General features: G+C 39.6%; 1 protein-coding gene across 1 annotated transcript; it reads right to left on the reverse strand.

Annotated features, from left to right (window-relative positions):
* Positions 1-2,007: 2,007 nt before the first annotated feature.
* LIPM (lipase family member M) lies at positions 2,008-22,757 on the reverse strand. Its single transcript, XM_030864990.2, has 9 exons — positions 22,611-22,757; positions 19,045-19,162; positions 11,285-11,483; positions 9,795-9,904; positions 8,497-8,633; positions 8,216-8,362; positions 6,837-6,908; positions 5,442-5,513; positions 2,008-2,253 (listed from the first exon to the last, which is right to left on the reverse strand). Exons 1-9 carry the CDS (start codon positions 22,755-22,757, stop codon positions 2,008-2,010), a joined length of 1,248 nt encoding a protein of 415 aa, XP_030720850.2.
* Between the last annotated feature and the right edge of the window lie 133 nt (positions 22,758-22,890).

Consider the following 22,890-nt stretch of genomic DNA (forward strand, 5'->3'; position numbering starts at 1 on the left):
AGCTATATGATGAGGTAGTGTCTGGATTATACTTCTAGAGGAGAGATTGTGAATATCAATATATCTCTCTCAAGTCCTTTGTCAGTGACACAGAGCAGAAATAAGCACATTTAAAAATGACTGAGGGGGCTTCCCTGGTGGCACAGTGGTTAAGAATCTGCCTGCCAAGGCAGGGGACACAGGTTCGAGCCCTGGTCTGGAAGATCCCACATGCCGTGGAGCAACTAAGTCCGTGCGCCACAACTACTGAGCCTGCGCTCTAGAGTCCGTGAGCCACAACTACTGAAGCCCGTACGCCTAGAGCCCGTGCTCCACAACAAGAGAAGCCACCGCAGTGAGAAGTCTGCGCACTGCAAGGAAGAGTAGGCCCCGCTCGCTGCAGCTAGAGAAAGCCTGCGCACAGCAACAAAGACCCAACGCAGCCAAAAATAAATAAATAAATTTATTTTTTAAAAAAAAACAGACTGAATTTTGCAAAGCAAGACTGAATCATGAATATTTTTAGACATGGACTAAGCCACACCGTGTGGTAACAAATATAGTCTAAGAATGAAAGATTTACCATCCTTGAACAGAACAAAGTTCTAATAAAAATCAAATCCAGGAATATTTATTGAACTATGCACAGTGTCTTAAGGCACATATTTTGTGAGGGAAGTAGTTGTATGTAAATATAGATTCTGAAGCCCTTAAACATCTCTTTCTACATTATTTAAGATCCATTCACATTGAACTGAGTTATCAGGTGACTGAGGATTGAAAGAAAAAACAAGTGAAACGTCACACATCGGTATACTTTCAACACATTGCCAGTATACCTTCAATTTGGTGTCAGAGTTTCGCAAAATTACCATGCCATGTAATTTATAAGTGTTGTCTTTGAAACTGTGTGAAAATTGGACAATTTTCTAAAGAAACAAATCCAGATTTATAAATGAGTTGGGTGATTGTCTAATAATACCTTTGTCAAGATCAAAGCATAATGTTTTATTATGCTCATGACATTTTAAAACTTTCTTCCCAGCATTTAATTTTTGAAGGCAGAAACCTGGGCCAGACATTTGAAACCAGAAGGTCTCCTAGCGGCAAGCTGTAAACTCTCAAACAAGCTTGGACTAGAACCTAGGTACTGAAATACATACGCATGCTTTACGCAATGCATATTGCATTAATTAGAAAACTCAAAATACCCTACAAAATGATCTTCTCTGACACTCAACTACAAAACTTGGCCTTTTCATCTCTATTTGTACATTGATTTTTCTTTTTCTTTTTTTTTTAAAGATTTTTTTTTTGATGTGGACCATTTTTAAAGTCTTTATTGAATTTGTTACAATACTGCTTCTGATTAATGTTTCAGTTTCTTGGCTACGAGGCACGTGGGATCTTAGCTCCCCAGCCAGGGAATGAACCCGCACCCGCGGCATTGGAAGGCGAAATCTTAACCACGGCACTGCCAGGGAAGTCCCTTCTTTTTCTTTTTTGGTTAAAGCAGCTTGGCTTCCTGAGGTAGTGTTATGTATCTGTAGCAATAAGGTGAAAACATCTAGCTTATTTTGTCAAATTCAACAACAATCCAGAGATTTAAGATCTGTGACCCCGATTTGTCATTTTATTTTATTGTTCCAAAAATGTGGCTCGTAGACAAAAAAATAAATGTTTTAAGGAAATTTACCTGAATGACATAAAGAATGTCTAGATAATTTCTAGCTGTCAGGTAAAACCTACCCTTCAAGATGGCAGAACACATAATAGCACATGAAAAGTATGTTCACCCAATGAGTAATTTAATTAATTGAAAAAATTAAATGCCAGTTTTAGTGCCAAATGTAGAAAATCTAAAGGAATGTATACTGTATTTCTGCCTTCCCTTCTACTAATATGGTAGGTTTCCAATGCTGGAAATCTTTAAAGTCCTCCATTCATGTACGCCGGCCCCATCTTTCATGAGGTTTTTCCTAAGACTTGTCATTATCAGATGCTTCACAAGCTGACACTGACAGCTCCCTAGGAAATACTTGTCTCTTCCTGCTTCATCAGACGTATTATTTCATTGTACATACGGTGAGGAGCATCCAGACCCCAGATGAAATCCACGTGAGCCCATTCAGGAATGTTCTTATGGTAGATGATGTTGGTCACCTCGGAGAGCAGTATTCTCACGTCTTCTGGATTTGAAAGCCAGTCCTGACCCCCAGTCCACATTGCTGTAGGGACTGTCATGTCTCTAACTCTGTACCTTGCAGGAGCTGTCTAGAATAAAGGAATAGTTTTTAACTGTAGATAACATTTGGACTTCCAGACTCATAATTTACTTTTCTAATAAACACAATAAATATGCCTTGTGTAGTAATGAAAGGTGCGTGGGCACTAAAGCCATATAGAACTGCATTAAGAGTTTCTGCTCCAACCTCTACTTGAAGGAAAAAAATTGACTTAGCCTCACTGAACCTCAGTTTCTTCATCTGCGAAATGGGGATGATATCTGAAATAATTTACTAGATGAAATGAGAAAACATCTCAATTGCCTAGCACTTTAGGCGTTACATGTTCAATTCTTTTCCTTCCTATTAATAAATACTTAACACACAAAGTGCCTTTTAAAAGTTAACGCTCCTATCTTTTTCAAAGATAATTTCACAAAGTTTCATGAGGCCAGATTTGGAGACACTCTACAGAGAAAGGCAAGAGGATGGGACCTACTGAAAAGGACTTGGGTGTTCACAGGGGTTTTCTGTCCTAACAGAAAGCCCTTGGGGCACACCCAGCTTGACTGTGTCTCCAGAAACATGGGGAAGTCAATGGCACTGGAACTCAGGGAGTTGGATCAAGAGGAGATAAAAATTAGATTCAGAGTCCAGTCCCACATCACCCAAAGAAGGTTATCTAGGATTCCTAATTCTTGAGAACTTCCCTTATTCAAACAGATCTGCTAGATCAAGCTGGCTGACTGAGAGCCCTTGAGGTTAACCAACACTCAGAACTTTCAACAGACATGTCAAGGTCCACTTCTCACTCAGTAAATCCACCTGGAAGCCGGGGTTCCAATCCCGGCAGTCCTTGTTTCTCTTTGTGGCTTTTAAGAATTTGAAGTTATAGTGTCTGATACTGTGAGTTATAATAAGACATATGTATGTGGTCTTCATCCACATTTGTGGTACAGAGCTCCTAATAACCCTCGGAGTTTCCTAAGTGACAGGAGCCATAAAGGTGTGTTTTGTGACGTTAATGAGGTGATTTTTTGAACAGGATGGGGGCTGAGCTCCAGAAGTGGAGCCAAGCAAGTGATTAGAGAGTTGGAAATTTCAGTCCCATTCATGACCTCTGGAGAGGGGAGATGGGCTGGAGATTGAGTTCAATCGCCAGTGGCCAAAGATTTAACCAGTTGGACCTCTCTAAGGAAGCCTCCACAAAACCCCAGAAGGACAGGGTTCAGAGCCTCCAGGTTGGTGAACACGTGCAAATGTGGGGAGAGTGGCCCCATGGAGAAGACATGGAAGCTCTGCTCCCCTTCCCTTGCTCAGTGCAACTCTTTTATCTGGCTGATCCTGAGTTATATCCTTTTATAATAAACCAATAATCTAGTAAGTAAAGTGTTTCTCTGAGCCAATCTAGCAAATTAATCAAACCTCAGCCTGAGAAGGGAGTCATGGGAACCTCTGAATTATAGCCAGTGGGTCAGACACACAGGTGACAGCCTGGGCTTGCGATTGGCATCCGAACTGGAGGATAGTCTTGTGGGCCCGAGCCCTCAACCTGTGGGATCTGATGTTATCTCTGGGTAGACAGTGTCAGAATTGAGTTAAACTCTAAGTCACCCACCTGGTGTTGGAGAATTGCTTGTTCATGTGGAGAAACTCCCCTCCACACACATATACTGGAATTTGGTGGTCAGAGTAGAGTAACTTAGATATGAAGTTTTTTATAGAGTAACTTAGATACGAAAGGTTGGAATATTCGATGGAGCCTGTAATATGTTTTTCTCATCTAACAGGTGAAAAGACTGAACTGAATGTCAGGTGTAGCTCTAAGGCTCTGTGAGTCTATGACACGTTTTTGCATGTGTGTTTTCTCTTTCTTTCCATGACCATTTTCTGACACCTGCTCTGCACAAGTCACTTTCTCTCTAACTCATGACCTTAAATGTTAATAAATTAAATCTTATCTTGGAACTAGGATGCTTTCTCTAAAGATATATTTTAGGAAACAATGAAGAAGGATCTTAAAAATGTAGCTGGTACCTGTGATTGAGGGTTTGCTATTCAGAGGCACGACAGTGGTCTGTCCAATTTCCGAGACTTTTATATCTAGATATACAGAAGTACATCTACAGAAGTGGATGTTAAGTGTGATATGAGACTCTCAAAGATTAGCCTGTGTGTGTTTTCTGCTCCCTCCAGCTTTATGTGTGTAGTCAATATTTGCTTACATTCTCATACAAGCTAACCAATAATCTTCAGTGAAGGTTTTATGCTTAGAAAAGTTTAATACTCATTTCTAATTCTCCATAACTTTTGTTTTAAATTTTATTCCACAACATTGATTACACACATAGATTTTCTTGGGTAATATTGTTTTATATTTTTCACTTGCAAATTACAGATTCATTAGAAGTGTGACCAGGGAGAACTCTTACATGTAATCTAGTCCAGTAATTTTTATTTTAAAGAGAAAGAGATTGAGCCCTGAAGAATCAAAGCAGCCTACAACTACTGAGCCTGCCCACCACAACTACTGAGCCTGTGCACCTAGAGCCCGTGATCCGCAACAAGAGAAGCCACAGCGGTGAGAAGCCCACGCACCGCAACAAAGAGTAGCCCCTGCTCATCTCAACGAGAGAAAGCCCTCGAAGAGCAACAAAGACCCAACACAGCCAAAAAAAGAAAAAGTCTCTTGGCTAAGCTTTGAACTTTTCCATTTTCAAATGAAGTCGAACCAGAACTAATTACTTTTTACTTGAATTCTTTCTTTTTCATATTCTTTTCCATTGTATTCCCTGTGCTGTGTATTCCCTGTGTGTAGGACACATTGTTGTTTATCCATGCTATATATAATAGTTTGCATCTGCTAATCCCAAACTCCCAATCTATCCCTCCCCCATCCCCTTCCCTACTTGGCAACTACAAGTCTGTTCTCTATGTCTGTGTGTCTGTTTCATAGATAAGTTCATTTGTGTCATATTTTAGATTCCACATATAAGTGACGTCATATGGTGTTTGTCTTTCTCTTTCTGACGTACTTCACTTAGTATGATGATCTCTATTGTCCATCCATGTTGCTGCAAATGGCATTATTTCATTCTTTTTTATGCCTGAGTAGTATTCCATTCTACTTGAATTCTTGTATTTTACTCCTATTTCTAGAATAAACGGCCAGTATAACTTCCCTCTCACACATTTCAAAAGGATATATTTTCAGCAGATGGTATTTGCTTTCGTTACCTGATTTCCTTTTTCCAGATTCTTGGTCTCACTGCCCCAGTCAAATGCCTGAAGTTCCCCAGAATTCACTGCCTAAAAGGAAACAAAAATTTACATGACATTCAAATGTGTCACGGGATAACGGTGGGAGGAGGGGTGAAAATGTGCTACCAAGTCTGCAATTGTGAGGGAAGCAGAGAACAAAGGCTGAGGCTGCTCTACGGTTCAACTTTAGGATAATCTTCGGGAGAGTGTAAAGGTAAGAATAAGGTCCTTTCAGGGAGAAAAATGTGCTATAGAAATACTTGACCACCATATTATACAACTCCAAAAAGTGTATCCCCATTGTAGTCTATGTAGGGGGATATCCTGCACAACTCTGTAGGCTACAATGGGAGAGCAACCCCGAGAGTTGTGCAACGTGGTGATTCTGGGAGAAGATGACCAACATTTAATCCAGTGTAGAATTCTTGTTTGGTTTTGATTATAAAATCTCTCTCTCTCTCTCTCTCTCTGTGTGTGTGTGTGTGTCTCTCTCTCTCCCTCTCTCTCTGTCTCTTTCTCTCTCTTTCACACATGTACTAAAACATAACAATGACATTTGAAGAAAAATTTGACTAGGTTCTAAGTTGTTAGAAAAACAGATAGAACCAATATTTATGATTCATAGGTGTCATCATCACTATGAAAACTTTTTGCTCGAGTTAAAAGTCTCCCACTTTCTTTTTTAACAAAGTTGTAGTTTTAGTAGGCGAGAATCTAAGGTTAGTGATGCTTAGCTCTCTGTCCTATGTACATTCTTATTTCCACAGCCAATTGGGGTCACTCTATAGTATCATCTATAATGAGCAATATTAGGTTCAGTGCTTCATCACATGTGAAAGAATAATTATCAGTCACATTGTCCTTGAACTAATTCTGAAGGAACCCACCACACAGTGCCTAGAGACAGTTCCTGTGACTGGTAATCAGGACATTCTCTCCTGTGACCTCAGGTGAAATCTGCGGCACAAAGGACTCCTGTGAAAATCTCCTTGGGTAATTAGGTCCACATTTGCATTTTTATGACTACTTGGCCACACTGTCTTGCTGGAAGAGCCGAAAGGAGAATGTGGAAACTGATCTCCAGCCTCATCTTTGAGATGGCTAAAGACTGAGAAAGGTCTCACTTGAACCATCTGAATTCACACTTTTAAGGTCCACTAGAGATGTCCTAGGGCCAATCCTTTCCTCCCATATCCTGAAAAGTTTCAGTGTTCTAGATCAAGCTCACAGTTGAAAAAGTGTTGACAGAATCACAAGTCATCTTGGAATAAATGTGAAATAACCCCTGGGCTGTCCAAAGGGCCTCCCCTAACTATTCCAGGCAAACTGCACAAAGACCCTTAACAAAGACCACAAATTCAGCATCCTTACCTGGCTCCAGTGCAGGATATTTTGCACAGATGTTCCAGCAGGTGTGTGAGCGACATATACATTTGCTCGGCTCTGTAATAAAGCATGAGTAGTTTGTGGGACGTGGAAAAACTCACAAGATGTGCACCTTGTCAAGATCAAATCTACAGGTTATCAGACTAAGAAATGGGAACATCATTAAAGTATCAGCAGTTATCTATGAAACAGGAATATACACATGCACATAAGTAAAAAAATGCCACTAAATGTATCCTATATTCTTCATCAGAGAAAAGCTTCTCATTAGATATCTTGACTTCGTCTTTTAAAAAACTTCCTTAGAGTAATTAAAGATGAAGGCTCAGGAGCTGGGCCTGTATTCAAATCTCACCTCTGCTATATAACTGTTAGGTGAAATTGGGAACATTACTTAATCCACTAAGTCTAATCTATAAAGTGGGAATATTGATAATACCTGTGTCATAGGGTTGTTACGGGGACTAACAGCCTGGCATATAATAAAATGCTTATCAAAAGGTAGCTATTATTCGTATCATTAATTAAAGAGAAAAAAATCCTCAGGAATTAAAAACATGCTCCTCCAGCTGTTGGCAGATAGCTCGCTCGCTGTCTGGTGTCCTTGGGGGTATTCTTCCCTCTGCAGAGAGCTGCTCTGCCCAGTATCTCCCGATTACTGGTGTTGTCTGCATTAAATGACTAGTTGATATGGGGGTATAAAGACCCAGCCCTCTGATGCTAACTTGGGACAATTCTGAAAGGTCATCCCATTTTCACAGGTCCCTAGAGGATCAACTGAGATTCCCACTGGGACTGCATCACAGCTGGACTTTTTTTTAATCCACCAAATCCCATTTCCTTCCCTTCTCTAGATGTTATCCCAAGGACCTAACCCCAACTCATTCTGCACATGAATCTCCATCTCACAGTATGCTTCCTGGGGAACCCACTGTCACACTCACCAAGTTGTAGCTATGCCTTAGCCAAACCAAAACTCCCAGACAGCCTATCACAGGACTTAAGCTACAAACGGGAAGCACCCCAGTAGAAAGAAGAAGTAGGTGACGCATGGCAGTCTTCTCTTTTGACCTCTGGGTTCTAATCATATTTTTTTGCATCTGTTGATTCACTGTAGTAAAGCTGCTTTCAGACCTCTTCGATCTTTAATCTATGAAGTTAATGTGTAGTCATGCCCTTGTGTTAACCTTGACTCAGACCATGTTGAAGCGTTTTCCACATATTATTACGATTTGAAGAAAACGGAGCTTCTTGGAGTATCGTTTCTCTAAGTCTTCCCTGGCATTAGCTCACCCTCAAGGAGTGAGACTAATAACTCCTCACTTTGCTTTGGGACAGTGAGAATTCACTAGGCTCTCACTTACCATGTTCATGTTGTTCGTGTTAAATCCTCCCAGGAGTAACATGATGTTGCTACAGATCTGATCAATAATCACCTGGCCGCAAAGGTAAATAACAAACAGTCTGAGAAATCTGGTCTGGTAGAGAAATTCTTTTTTACCAAACAATCCCTGTAAAAATATGAAATGGAATAGTCATTACATTACAGTCAAAAGAAGTGTCTCTAATGTAAAAGTGTATGTCCTAGCAAATGGGTTGGAAAACTCTTGTGCATAGACAAGGAATTTTCTGAGGAGTCACACACCTTGATCATCACATCTGGCAGCAACAAAAATTTGGCCCCAGGGCTTTTTGCATGTTTAACAGTAGCTATGGGTGCTAAAGCAAAGTACATTCTTATTTTCTGAGCCAGCTCTGGCATGGTGGAAAATGCAATAAAGCCTGCAAAAGAGAAATATGTCAGCATGGATGTTGAACATCCTAGAACTAATAAAGTGCTTATTTTACTTTTATCAAGATATTTCGGCAATTACGTGTGACTGTGTTTTAACTCTCCTTTGAAACTCTAAGCTCCTTGACATGGAAAAGCAACAGCAGCAACAAATGCTCTGTGTTCCCTCTGACATTTAGATACTTGTTGCCCAGTACTAGGTTCTCAGTGAATTATTAAATTAAATTAGTCAGTCCAATAACACGGACTTTGAGAGGTAACTATATGTTAGACACTTTGCAGGAGTCTTTCATGCTTCTTGTTTAATTCTCAGATTCTTGGGGGTATTTTTTTTTTTTTGCGGTACGAGGGCCTCTCACTGTTGTGGCCTCTCACTGTTATGAGAGCACAGGCTCCGGACGCGCAGGCTCAGCGGCCATGGCTCACGGGCCCAGCCGCTCCGCGGCATGTGGGATCCTTCTGGACCGGGGCATGAACCCATGTCCCCTGCATCGGCAGGCGGACTCTCAACCACTGCGCCACCAGGGAAGCCCCCTTTTTTTTTCCTTGGGGGTATTTTTAATAAATCTTTACAGTGAGAGAAATCGAGAGTTAAAGAAATAGTCTTGTTTATTGATAAGAAGCACGTTCTGTAACATAATGGGTGTTGAGATAGCAGAGTTTTGCTTGTTTTCCTGGATCTCTAACTTTTCCGGAACCCAAATTGGAACATAATCTAGTGGACAAGTTGTCTAATGAACTGGATTCCAACTCTTACTTCTGCCATAGACTAGGTATGGGACACTGGTTAAGTCAAGGTATAGGCTTCTATACCTGTAAAATAGAGACTAATTCTCCCAATTACAAAGGGACAATCTCTTTGGAGCCTTTGGGAGGAAAAGGCTATCATATACAGCCAGGGCATGCCCACTATATTTGAAATACTATGTGTCTATTTCAAAAGAGCCTGTGTACTCTCTGTTTAAGCTGATATTTGCAGGTTGTGGAGAACGGTGCGCAGAGAGAAGCTAGAATCCCGCGACCCTGAAGGGGTATATCTCCGGATAAGGCCAGATCAGAGAGACGTGTGCGACCCCTGATCCCAGGCTTGGCTGTGCGCCATTTGCTCACGTTTCTTCTGAGTATACAAACCTGATTTTTTTGGAACCTACCCATGGTGGTACCCTGTGAATAGCCGACATAATAGATATTTTCCTGGCCCGTTTTCTGCAAAATAAAGTCTATGACTGCAGGAAGGTCAAACCTAGCCATCTCATCATAACTGCAAGGGGAAAAGACAAAGTTATATGAGAAATTATAATCAGAACAAACAAAAGCAGCCCCCATGGTTTACAAACAATGCCTTGAATTGTTGACCCCATCAGCTTGTTACTGTGCCCCTTACAAGACTCAGAATGGACTTGTTTCAAACCTGTGACGCATGGGTGCCTCTGGGGTCACAGGCTGTTAGCAAACTGCTGTTTTCTCTAGATATTATCATAGAGAAATAACCATCTTAATGAACATTTAGTGAGCATAAGCTCCACCTGCTGGTGGAGGTGTCTTCTTATTCTATTAGCAGAACAGCACAGGGCCATTCAGATTCTTTATATGAAAAGTATTAAAGATGCTGCAGGGGCCTTTCTCTGGTGAAATGGATAAAGAGAAAGTTGAATATCAATAGGTAATTTAAATAAAAACACTAAAGAACTTTTGTAAGAGCGTGAGAGATGTGTTAATCAAATTGATGGTCCCTAAGGCTTATTAGTTCCTCGTATATTTTTAATACTGCCTGGCCTCGTCTCCTTCTGGGGGTACTAGTCCTTTCTTTGTCATCACTCAGGGAAGAGTTAGTCCCAGGATATTCATCTGAAAGGAAAGGAACCTACACTTCTCCCATTCCAGTCTCAATCACCTAACACCAACCACTGTTCTCATCCCATTCACCAGACTAGCCTTCTACTTGGGGAACCCAATTTACATAATCCAAAGAATCACTCGTCAGTTAAGCCAATTGGGAGATATTATGTTGGGATCCTGATGAGCCAACCAAAGTAAATTATCTGCATACCAGAAGCCATAATTCTTTTTTTTTTTTTAACATCTTTATTGGAGTATAATTGCTTTACAATGGTGTGTTAGTTTCTGCTTTATAACAAAGTGAATCAGCTATACATATACATATATCCCCATATCTCCTCCCTCTTACGTCTCTCTCCCACCCTCCTTATCCCACCCCTCTCGGTGGTCACAAAGCATGGAGCTGATCTCCCTGTGCTATGCGGCTGCTTCCCACTAGCTATCTATTTTACGTTTGGTAGTGTATATATGTCCGTGCCACTCTCTCACTTCGTCCCAGCTTACACTTCCCCCTCCCCATATCCTCAAGTCCATGCTCTAGTAGGTCTGTGTCTTTATTCCCATCTTACCCCTAGGTTCTTCACGACATTCTTTTTTTTTTCTTAGATTCCCTATGTATGTGTTAGCATACGGTATTTGTCTTTCTCCTTCTGACTTACTTCACTCTGTATGACAGACTCTAGGTCTATCCACCTCACTACAAATAGCTCAATTTCATTTCTTTTTATCAGAAGCCATAATTCTTTACCCAGTTCTCCCAAAGCCATCCATATCCACCTCCACTCTCAAGATTTTCATATACCTGAAAGCCCAGAACTCATCTTGGTCTATGGAGAGGGTCTTGTGTTTCCGAGACCAGGTGTTTCCCCTGCTGTTCCCTAGCCACACATCAAAACCCGCATCCGCCAGAATGAAGCCCAGGCTGTTGTTGGGCAGGTTGGAAATCCAGCTGCTGGCATCTCCAAGCAGGCCATGCTGCAGTAACACCACAGGCCTGGGACCTACAAAGAAGGGAGTTTCAACAGCGTGAAGCATTCTACGCCTTTCTCGTTATCCCTTAAGGTGCGAAAGATTTCAAGTTAGACAAACCTGTGCTCGAATCTTGATTCATCTGCTTGTTAGCTTGATTATCTTGGCCAGTTACTTAAACTTTCTGTGCCTTGATTGCCTCGTGAAAAAAATAGTATTTTTGTTATGATTAAATAAAATAATACACAAGAAGCAGATGGCACAACGTATGGACACCAAGGGGGGAAGCGGGGATGGGAATGGTGGTGGTGGTGGGATGAATTGGGATATTGGGATTGATGTATATACACTAACATGTATAAGATAGATAAGTAATAAGAACCTGCTGTATAAAAAATAATAAAATTCAAAAAAAAAAGCAGATGGCACAATGCCTGGCACAGAGAAAGAATCAATAAAGTTTGGCCTCTATTGTTGCTTTTGTGTAGTTATTATTATGACTAGACATGTCTGGGATCAGAGAAAATTGGAAGTGCCCCAGGAGGTAGTATAATATAATGATTAAGATAATTATATATAATAATCATAGCTACTATATATTAATAAAAAGAAATTATGTTATTATATATTAATATATTATTTATATATTATAGAATTATACATGAATATATGTGTATATATTAATGTTACAATATAAATAATATATACTATATAACATTTCTATTAACATAAAATTAATATGCATTATAAAATTAATATATATTATATACTATTATAGAGTATATATACTTATTGACATACTGTTAATATACACACATATACACACACTTATAAAAATACATATATAAAAAAATAAAAAAATACATATATACACAAATATATTTAATATATTATATATTTGCTATATTAATAATAAACAAACATATATTATATATAATTATTAATATTGCCATATATATACAGATATGTGTATATATATGTGTGTGTATATATATTACCACATATATACATATATATATGTGTATATATGTTAATATTACCATATATATACATATATATGTGTTTGAGTGTATACATACATATGTGTGTGTGTGTGTGTGTGTGTGTGTGTATATATATATATATATATATGTATATATATGTAATGGTTTGATGATTACGGGCCCTCATGTGAAAAGGACCCACAAGCCAACCTGATAAAATAAAAGTTTAAAAAGTATTATTTTTTTAAAAAATTATTTATTTTGTTTTTGGCTGTGTTGAGTCTTCATTGCCGCATGTGGGCTTTCTCTAGTTGCGGCGAGTTGGGACTACTCTTTGTTGTGACGTGCAGGCTTCAAACTGCGGTGGCTTCTCTTGTTGCAGAGCACGGGCTCTAGGCGCAAGGGCTTCAGTAGTTGTGGCTCGCAGGCTCAGTAGCTGTGGCTCACAGGCTCTAGAGCACAGGCTCAGTAGTTGTGGCGCATTGGCTTAGTTGCTCCGCGGCATGTGGGATCTTCCAGGACCAGAGCTCAAACCCATGTCCCCTGCATTGGCAGGAGGATTCTTAACCACTGCGACACCAGGCAAGTAACTAAAAAGTCTTTTGTCACAAGCTTATAGACATCTTTCAATTGTTTTCAGGATGAATTTCACTGGCCCTCTTTTTTTTTTAACATCTTTATTGGAGTATAATTTCTTTACAATGTTGTGTTAGTTCCTGCTACATAACAGAGTGAATCAGCTATACATATACATATATCCCCATATCCCCTCCCTCTTGCGACTTCCTCCAACCCTCCCTATCCCACCCCTCTAAGTGGTCACAAAGCACCGAGCTGATCTCCCTGTGCTATGTGGCTGCTTCCCACTAGCTATCTAGTTTACATTTGGTAGTATATATATGTCCATGCCACTCTCTCACTTCGTGCCAGCTTACATTTGCCCTTTCCCGTGTCCTCAAGTCCATTCTCTACATCTGTGTCTTTATTCCTGTCCCACCCCTAGGTTCTTTAGAACCTTTTTTTTTTTTAATTCCATATATATGTGTTAGCATATGGTATTTGTTTTTCTCTTTCTGACTTACTTCACTCTGTACGACAGTCTCTAGGTCCATCCACCTCACTACATAAAACTCAAGTTCGTTTCTTTTTATGGCTGAGTAATATTCCATTGTATGTATGTGAGCATCTTCTTTATCAATTCATCTGTTAATGGACACTTAGGTTGCTTCCATGTCCTGGCTATTGTAAATAGTGCTGCAATGAACACTGTGGTACATGACTCTTTTTTTTTTTTTTTTTTGTGGTACGCGGGCCTCTCACTGTTGTGGCCTCTTCCGTTGCGCAGCACAGGCTCCAGACGTGCAGGCTCAGCAGCCATGGCTCACGGGCCTAGTTGCTCCGTGGCATGTGGGATCTTCCCAGACCGGGGCATGAACCCATGTCCCCTGCATCGGCAGGCGGACTCTCAACCACTGCACCACCAGGGAAGCCCCATGACTCTTTTTGAATTATGGTTTTCTCAGGGTATATGCCCAGTAGTAGGATTTCTGGGTCATATGGTAGTTCTATTTTTAGTTTTTTAAGGAACCTCCGTACTGTTCTCCATAGTGGCTGTACCAATTTACATTCCCACCAACAGTGCAAGAGGGTTCCCTTTCCTCCACACCCTCTCCAGCATTTATTGTTTGTAGATTTTTTGATGATGGCCATTCTGACCTGTGTGAGGTGATACCTCATTGTAGTTTTGACTTGCATATCTCCAATGATTAGTGATGTTGAGCATCTTTTCATGTATTTCTTGGCCATCCGTATGTCTTCTTTGGAGAAATGTCTATTTAGGTCTTCTTCCCATTTTTGGATTGGGTTGTTTGTTTTTTGATATGGAGCTGCATGAGCTGCTTGTATATTTTGGAGATTAATCCTTTGTCAGTTGCTTTTTTTGAAAATATTTTCTCCCATTCTGGGGGTTGTCTTTTATTCTTCTTTATGGTTTCCTTTGCTGTGCAAAAGCTTTTAAGTTTCATTAGGTCCCATTTGTTTATTTTTGTCTGTATTTCCATTTCTCTAGGAGGTGGGTCAAAAAGAATCTTGCTGTGATTTATGTCATAGAGTGTTCTGCCTATGTTTTCCTCTAAGAGTTTTATAGTGTCTGGCCTTACATTTAGGTTTAATCCATTTTGAGTTTATTTTTGTGTATGGTGTTAGGGAGTATTCTAATTTCATTCTTTTACATGTAGCTGTCCAGTTTTTCCAGCACCACTTATTGAAACAGCTGCCTTTTCTCCATTGTATATTCTTGCCTCCTTTATCAAAGATAAGGTGACCATATGTATGTGGGTTTTTCTCTGGGCTTTCTATCTTGATCCACTGATCTGTATTTCTGTTTTTGTACTAGTACCATACTGTCTTGATTACTGTAGCTTCGCAGTATGGTCTGAAGTCAGGGAGCCTGATTCCTCCAGCTCTGTTTTTCTTTCTCAATTGCTTTGGCTATTCGTGGTCTTTTGTGTTTCCATACAAATTGTGAAATTTTTTGTTCTAGTTCTGTGAAAAATGCCATTGGTAGTTTGATAGGGATTGAGTTGAACCTGTAGATTGCTTTGGGTAGTATAGTCATTTTCACAATGTTGATTCTTCAAATCCAAGAACATGGTATATCTATCCATCTGTTTCTATCTTCTTTAATTTCTTTCATCAGTGTCTTATAGTTTTCTGCATACAGGTCTTTTGTCTCCTTCAGTAGGTAGGTATTTTATTTTTTTTGTTGCAATAGTAAATGGGAGTGTTTCCTTAATTTCTCTTTCAGTTTTTTCATCGTTAGTGTATAGGAATGCAAGAGATTTCTCTGCATTAATTTTGTATCCTGCTACTTTACCAAATTCATTGATTAGGTCTAGTAGTTTTCTGGTAGAGTCTTTAGGATTCTCTATGTATAGTATCATGTCATCTGCAAACAGTGACAGCTTTACTTCTTCTTTTCTGATTTGGATTCCCTTTATTTCTTTTTATTCTCTGATTGCTGTGGCTAAAACTTCCAAAACTATGTTGAATAACAGTGGTGAGGGTGGGCAGCCATGTCTTGTTCCTGATCTTAGTGGAAAGTGTTTCAGTTTTTCACCACTGAGAACGATGTTGGCTGTGGGTTTGTCAGATATGGCCTTTATTATGCTGAGGTAAGTTCCCTCTACGCCTACTTTTGGAGAGTTTTTATCATAAATGGGTACTGAATTTTGTCAAAAGCTTTTTCTGCATTTATTGAGATGATATATGGTTTTTATCCTTCACTTTGTTAATATGGTGTATCACATTGATTGATTTGCATATATTGAAGAATCCTTGCATTCCTGGGAGAAACCCCACTTGATCATGATGTATGATCCTTTTAATGTGCTGTTGGATTCTGTTTGCTAGTATTTTGTTGAGGATTTTTGCATCTATGTTCATCAGTGATATTGGCATGTAGAAAGCTGGAGTAGCAATTCCCATATCAGCTGAAATGGACTTTAAAATAAAGACTATTACAAGAGACAAAGAAGGACACTACATAATGATCAAGGGATCAATCCAAGAAGAAGATATAGCAAATGTAAATATTTATGCACCCAACATAGGAGCGCCTCAATACATAAGGCAAATGCTAACAGCCATAAAAGGGGAATCGACAGTAACACAATCATAGTAGGAGACTTTAACACCTCACTTACACCAATGGACAGATCATCCAAAATGAAAATAAATAAGGAAACACAAGCTTCAAAGGACATATTAAACAAGATGGACTTAATTGATATTTATAGTACATTCCATCCAAAAACGACAGAATACACTTTCTTCTTAAGTGCTCATGGAACATTCTCCAGGATAGATCATATCTTGGGTCACAAATCAAGCCTTGGCAAATTTAAGAAAATTCAAATTGTATCAAGCATTTTTTCCAACCACAATGCCATGACAGTAGCTATCAATAACAGGAAAAAAAACTGTAAAAAATACAAACACATGGAGGCTAAAAATTATGCTACTAAATAACCAAGAGATCACTGAAGAAATCAAAGAGGAAATCAAAAAATACCTAGAAACAGATGACAATGGAAACACGACGACCCAAAACCTATGGGATGTAGCAAAAGCAGTTCTAAGGGAAGTTTATAGCAATACAATCCTACCACAAGAAACAAGAAAAATCTCAAGTAAACAACCTAACCTTATACCTAAAGCAATTAGAGAAAGAAGAGCAAAAAAACCCCCCCAAAGTCAGCAGAAGAAAAGAAATAATAAAAATCAGATCAGAAATAAATGAAAAAGAAATGAAGGAAATGATAGCAAAGATCAATAAAACTAAAATCTGGTTCTTTGAGAAGATAAACAAAATTGATAAACCATTAGCCAGATTCATCAAGAAAAAAAGGGAAAAGACTCAACTCAACAGAATTAGAAATGAAAAAGGAGAAGTAACAACTGACACTGCAGAAATACAAAGGATCATGAGAGATTACTATAAGCAACTCTATGCCACTAAAATGGACAACCTGGAAGAAATGGACAAATTCTTAGAAAAGCACAACCTTCCAAGACTGAACCAGGAAGAAATAGAAAATATAAACAGACCAATCACCAGCATTGAAATTGAAACTGTGATTAAAAATCTTCCAACAAACAAAAGCCCAGGACCAGATGGCTTCACAGGCGAATTCTATCAAACATTTAGAGAAGAGATAACACCCATCCTTCTCAAACTCTTCCAAAATATTGCACAGGGAGGAACAGTACCACACTCATTCTACGAGACCACCATCACCCTGATACCAAAACGAGACAAAGATGTCACAAAAAAAGAAAACTTTGTCCTCTTTCTGAAGAGACGGTTAGAAATCTTTTTTTCCTTCATGGCTGGGAGATTTCTTCCTTAAAGAGGCCAACGGGTGCTGCAAGAACAACATCAGACACTAGAGGGGAGTATTCGGCACCGACTGGACTTTAAAGGCTGATACCTTGAACTCCAATCGCCTGGGCAATGAGTGAACAGTCTAAATAAACAGGACGTGAGAAAACAAAACTCCTTCCATGAATAGGCACTGCAGGTGACCCCTAAGCTTATGAACTGCCACAGTCTTCCGATTTGTGGAGCTTAGTGAAAAAGTTCTCTCTGTGTCTCCAGGCTATACATGTATTTATATAAAATTCATTCATTCATTCCACATATATTTATTCGCACCTGCCATGTGCTTGGCACTCTTTTAGGTACTTTTTATAGCCTTGAACAAAATCGATAAATTTTCTGTGCCTTCTGAGTTTACATTCTGGTTGGGAGAGACAGATAATAAACAAACAAGCAAATATCTATCATATCAGTGGTGCTATAAGGAAAATTAAGCAGGATTAGGGGCTAAATTTCAGTAGCTGGCAAGGGCTTACAATTTTGAATAGGGTGGTCAAAGGAAGAATGGGAAAGAGAAGGCCTGAAAGAGGGGCCAAGGCAAACTGCGTGGATATCTGATGAAACAGTGGTGCAGAAGGAGAACTGCAAGTTCAAAGGCACTGAGATAAGGGCATGCTGGACATAGATAAGGCATGGCTGTTCAGCTGGTGTAAAAATAGCTGGTTTTCAAAAAGCTGCACAAATATAAATTGGAATAAAATAGAACCCTGCAGCTTCTTTATACCAAAGCCCAATAGCATTCACCCAGCATTTTCTGGTCCTAGGTAAGAGCATGGGCTACACTGGCTGACAAATCTTAATTTGAGTGCAGGTTTTGCAGCGTACTAGCAAGGACTAGCAAAGACTCTCTGGGCGAGTTACTTAACTTCTGTGAGTGGCAGTTTCTCAGGATTATTGTGAAACTTATACGAGACTAATACAAATAAAGCACTTAGCACTGTACCTGGCATACAGAAAGAACGCAATAAAGAGTTACATTATCTGTACACATGACCGATAATGTAGTTGCTGCTATAAACATAGAGCTAGAGTATTAAAAGTAATAGAGCCAAATAGAGATGAAGGATGGGCAATAGTGTACTATTACACTTTAATAGTAATGAAGGTGAATTTCTTAAAAGCCAACAATAGCCAAAAATCCCATACAGGGAAAAAACAGGATTATATGGAAACACGTACCAAAAATTTTAAATGTACACATAGTGCCCAATTCTTTAAAAGACTTTAGTGAAAAGCTGGGCAATGTCTTAAATATTTAAAGGGCTGTCTGGATGGGAAATATAGAGTGTGCTGGGGTGGGCATCAGATGCCATGGCAGAGTCTGCATTCTTCATGAGCAAGGGTTGGCGTCATCTGCTTAAGAGATCACCAGTGGATATTCTAGAATATCTATATTGGAGGGGTTTGGGGAATGAATTAAATACGAGAAGGGATCAAGAAACGAACTTTTCTTGAAGGTGTTTTTTGAAAAGCAAACACTATGTTTATTTGAAATAATTGGGGATAGGGCAGTGGTGATGGGGACGGTGAGGTAGCTGAAGGCATCTTTTGGCTGGAACAATGGGCCCAGTCTGTACCAAGAGCCCAGGCTCCCTCTACACACTCAAATCACAAGGAGGTGTTTAATGTAGGAAGGATTGCTATGTTGGGGTAACACAGGGTGAACCATACCTGTCTTCTTAAGTTGCACTAGGCCCTGAGGAATCCTGTTAACAGAAAGGATATACCCATCTTCTGTTGCAACTTCATACTCCTCACAGGGATAACCTTTATGTTGGATGATTTCACTCTATGGAAAAAACACAATTTTTTTTTGAGTTCAGTTCTGTATGGTTATGTTCTCAATGATTAAAAGGTAAAAAGTAGATTCCTTGATGCTGGAAGAGATAGACAAGAAATTCCTTACTTTTCACTAGCTAATTATGTTATTGTAAAAAAAATTAGCAAATCCTCGCCAGTGCTCATTTTCTTTATCTTTAATGTAGAGATTGAACTAGAAGGGTAGTTCTTAATGTGGGCTCTGGACCAAGAGCATAGCATCACTTGGGCACTTGGTAACAATAGCAAATGGTCAGTCTCCACTCAAACCTATTGAACTGGGAACTCTGGGGCTGGGGCCCAGCAATTTGTGTCTTAACAAGCTCCTTAGAAAATTCTGATGCACTCTAATATTTGAGAACCACTGGAAAAGAACACTGATTCCAAAACCTCGGTGTGTGTCAGAAACATCTGGGACACTTAAACATAAATATTCCTGGACCCACTTCGGGTTAGGAATCAGGGAATTCCAGTGCAGCCAGTGGGACAGGACAGCTTATGAGAACCCCTGGTCCATGTATTCCTTAAGGTTCTTTTCAGCTCTAAAACCACAGACTCAAGAGCAGTACAGTCATTCCTCAGTATCTGTGAGGAATTGGTTCCAAGACACCCCATAGATACCAACATCTGAGGATGGTCAAGTCCCTTACATAAAATGGGGTAGTATGTCAGTCCTCCGTATTGGCGAATTCCACATTCACGGATGTGGAGGGTTGACTGTAGTTCTTAACACTTTTAGGTTAAGGATCCCTCAGTGAATTTGAGGAAAATATAGAAATGGATATACACATGGACACACTATATACTTTCAGTGGTTTCAGATTTCCTGTTTCCTATATATGGACTCCTGGTTAAGGACCCCTACTCCATACAGTTGTTACATACAGAAACTCTTTGTAAAATATAAAGCTGCTGGTCTTCCCTGGCGGCGCAGTGGTTGAGAGTCCGCCTGCCAATGCAGGGAACACGAGTTCGTGCCCCGGTCTGGGAAGATCCCACATGCCGAGGAGCAGCTGGGCCTGTGAGCCATGGCCTCTGAGCCTGCGCGTCCAGAGCCTGTGCTCCGCAACGGGAGAGGCCACAGCAGTGAGAGGCCCACGTACCATAAAAATAAATAAATAAATAAATTTTATATATATAGCTGCTGCGATCTCCTCAGTATCCTTAGTTTCTGCCTACTGTAGTTACTTAGAGAAGGAGGGAATTATTTCTACTAGCTGCTGCTTTTAAAGGAACAAAAGAGGAGAAAGCTAAATGCCCAGGGTAGTATACAAGACAAAAGGGCATAATAGTTAAGAGAAAGGCCCTGGGGTCTCGCTGCTTGGGTTTTTAAATCCTGGCTCTCACACTAATGCATAAACTAACTGTGTGATCTTAGGAAATTTAGTTAACTTGTCCCTATTCCTCAGTTTATTCGTCTGTAAAGTAGGTATACCAGTGGTTTATACTCCTTGGGATTATTGCAAAGAATGTAAAAAGATAACGCACATATGACACTAACAAGATTGGCTGGCACATGGTAGGGACTCAAGGAGCATTAGCTACTACTATAATTAAAAATCACCCCCACCCTCCCTTTCAAGTAACTCCTATTCACCTTTCAGAATTCAGGTTAAGAAACCTTTCTTCAGAAAAACTTTCCTAAATTCCCTAAGTCCCCCTATTTTATGTTTTCTTCTTTGATTTCACTTCTCTTGTGATTAGTTCTGAGTGATTAGGAATTGAGTGTCTGTCTTCTCTGCTGGATTGTAAACTCCATGAAATCAGGGCACTTAGATCTCTCTGTAACCTCAGTGCATAACACAGTATCAGGGCCAAATAGGTGCTCAACTAACACTAGCTAGAAAAATACCTGAATGAGGACAGTTGTATACCAAAATACAGAATAAATTATATCCATATATATTAGTACTCAGAGGCAAACCCATTCAGACTCCGAAGCACTTTTTATTCTACTTCATTTAATTTATATGAGAGATTACAAGAATTTTCTGTCTTACTTTGCCTCTCCATGTATGACTGCTAAATAGCAGAGTCCAATTCATTGGATTTTAGTCTTAGAGCTCCTGAAGCCCAAACAGTGTGTAGGTGCTGGCCACGCCCAGTGGGTGAGGCCCAGGGAGATTGGCTCTACCTACAACTAAAGAGATCCCCTTCACTTAAGGACCTAGAGGAATTTGTATGGGAACTTCTCAGGGCCAGAAGGATGGCCCTTAAGGATCTACACCAATTTGCTAACTATCTGGACAAACCATCAAAAGACAGTCAATAGTTGGAATGGTCAAAAGAAACCTGATATTTGGCATTCATGTAGATTCAGAATATTTCTATAGCCTGTCAGAGTTTTAGAATTCATTCAAGGAGGCTTCTGTAAACAAGGTCTTAAATCTGTATAAAAGCATGTTAAATCTATGATAAATGTATGGAGCATGAACATTACACACAGTCACCTCACTCAGCTGGAGGTAGCCTCTCCTCCCCTGGGAGGGTTTATTGCATAGTTGTCACAATTATAAGCTTTGTGTTCTGGCAGACTCCGGATTTAAATTCTAGCTCTACCACCTACCAGGGGTGTGGCCTGATTTGAGTTGTTTAACCTCTTTAATCTCAGTTCCTTGATTGGAAACATGAGTATGGTCCTATCTATGGAATAGGGCAGTGAAGATAAAATCAAAAGCTTTTTCTGACCTATTGAGATGATCAAAAAAAAAAAAAGAGAGAGATAAAATCAAACAGTATCTCTACAGCTTTCATCACAATGTCTGCTATGGGATAAATATGACTATATGGTGGACATTGTTACAATTCAACTAAGAATGTGAAAGTAAGCCAAAAAGTGTTCTCTGAGATACCTAGAAATTTCACTTCATTCATGAAATTTACTCATAGGAGGACCTCTCTAGCATTCATAGGGGTCCTTTTACTTCTAGACCACAGAGTTACCAGCTCAAACCAGGATTAGATAGATTAGGGTGGCACAGGGTGTTACTAGAAGTGACTGTCCTGAGAGTATGAAAGGAGATCTAACATCTTTCTAATATTGGAAGAAGTAGAAAAAGAACAGAAAGCACAGACAACGTGGAAATAATCATGGGTCTGAGCTTGACCCAAGATACTGCAATGATTTAACCGCTCTTGGAATGAGCCTAAGAATTCAAGAAAAAGTTAAACTGTGTTTGAAGCTCAAAGGGATTAAGTCATTTGCCTAAGTTTACTGAAATTGTTGAAGATGAACCCATGTTTACCCACACCCAACTTAGTGTTCTTTCCAGTACAATATGTTAATTTACAACTCTGTTCTACTAGCAGAAATCACCACCACATATAAATATAATATATAATGCAGATAATACACAGAGACAAACAATAACATGTAAGGTACTTTGTTTCCCCCCAAAATAAGGAAAATCCCAACTTACAACATTCATGAATGCTTCTGGGTCCACAGCTTTAGTTGGCATATGTCCCGAATTCACATTTCTCTGGAACAAATGTGCCACCAGAATCAGAAGCCACATCTCGTTTCTGTGTGAAACAATCCACTCTCTTGACAAGATTTTTGACATGGTCCAACATCTGCATTTATCTGTTCTTGGTAATATAACAACTGATTCTAAAGTCAGAAGAATCTGTAGGTTTAAAAACTCTTTCATATATTTTCCAGCTGTAATTTCTTCTCCAAATTCCGAAGCAAGGTAA

Source organism: Globicephala melas, chromosome 16 (genome assembly GCF_963455315.2).
Source record: "Globicephala melas chromosome 16, mGloMel1.2, whole genome shotgun sequence".
Lineage (NCBI taxonomy): Eukaryota > Metazoa > Chordata > Mammalia > Artiodactyla > Delphinidae > Globicephala > Globicephala melas.

What these genes read in the sequence shown, in the direction of transcription:
- LIPM (XM_030864990.2), bottom strand. Translation starts at nt 22,757, where the DNA reads ATGTCAAAAATCTTGTCAAGAGAGTGGATTGTTTCACACAGAAACGAG. An exon ending in TGCCAGATGTGATGATCAAG is followed by an intron (nt 8,363 to 8,496) that starts GTGTGTGACTCC and finishes ATATTTTTACAG; the next exon opens with GGATTGTTTGGTAAAAAAGA. An exon ending in ATATCCTGCACTGGAGCCAG is followed by an intron (nt 5,514 to 6,836) that starts GTAAGGATGCTG and finishes GTTTCCTTTTAG; the next exon opens with GCAGTGAATTCTGGGGAACT.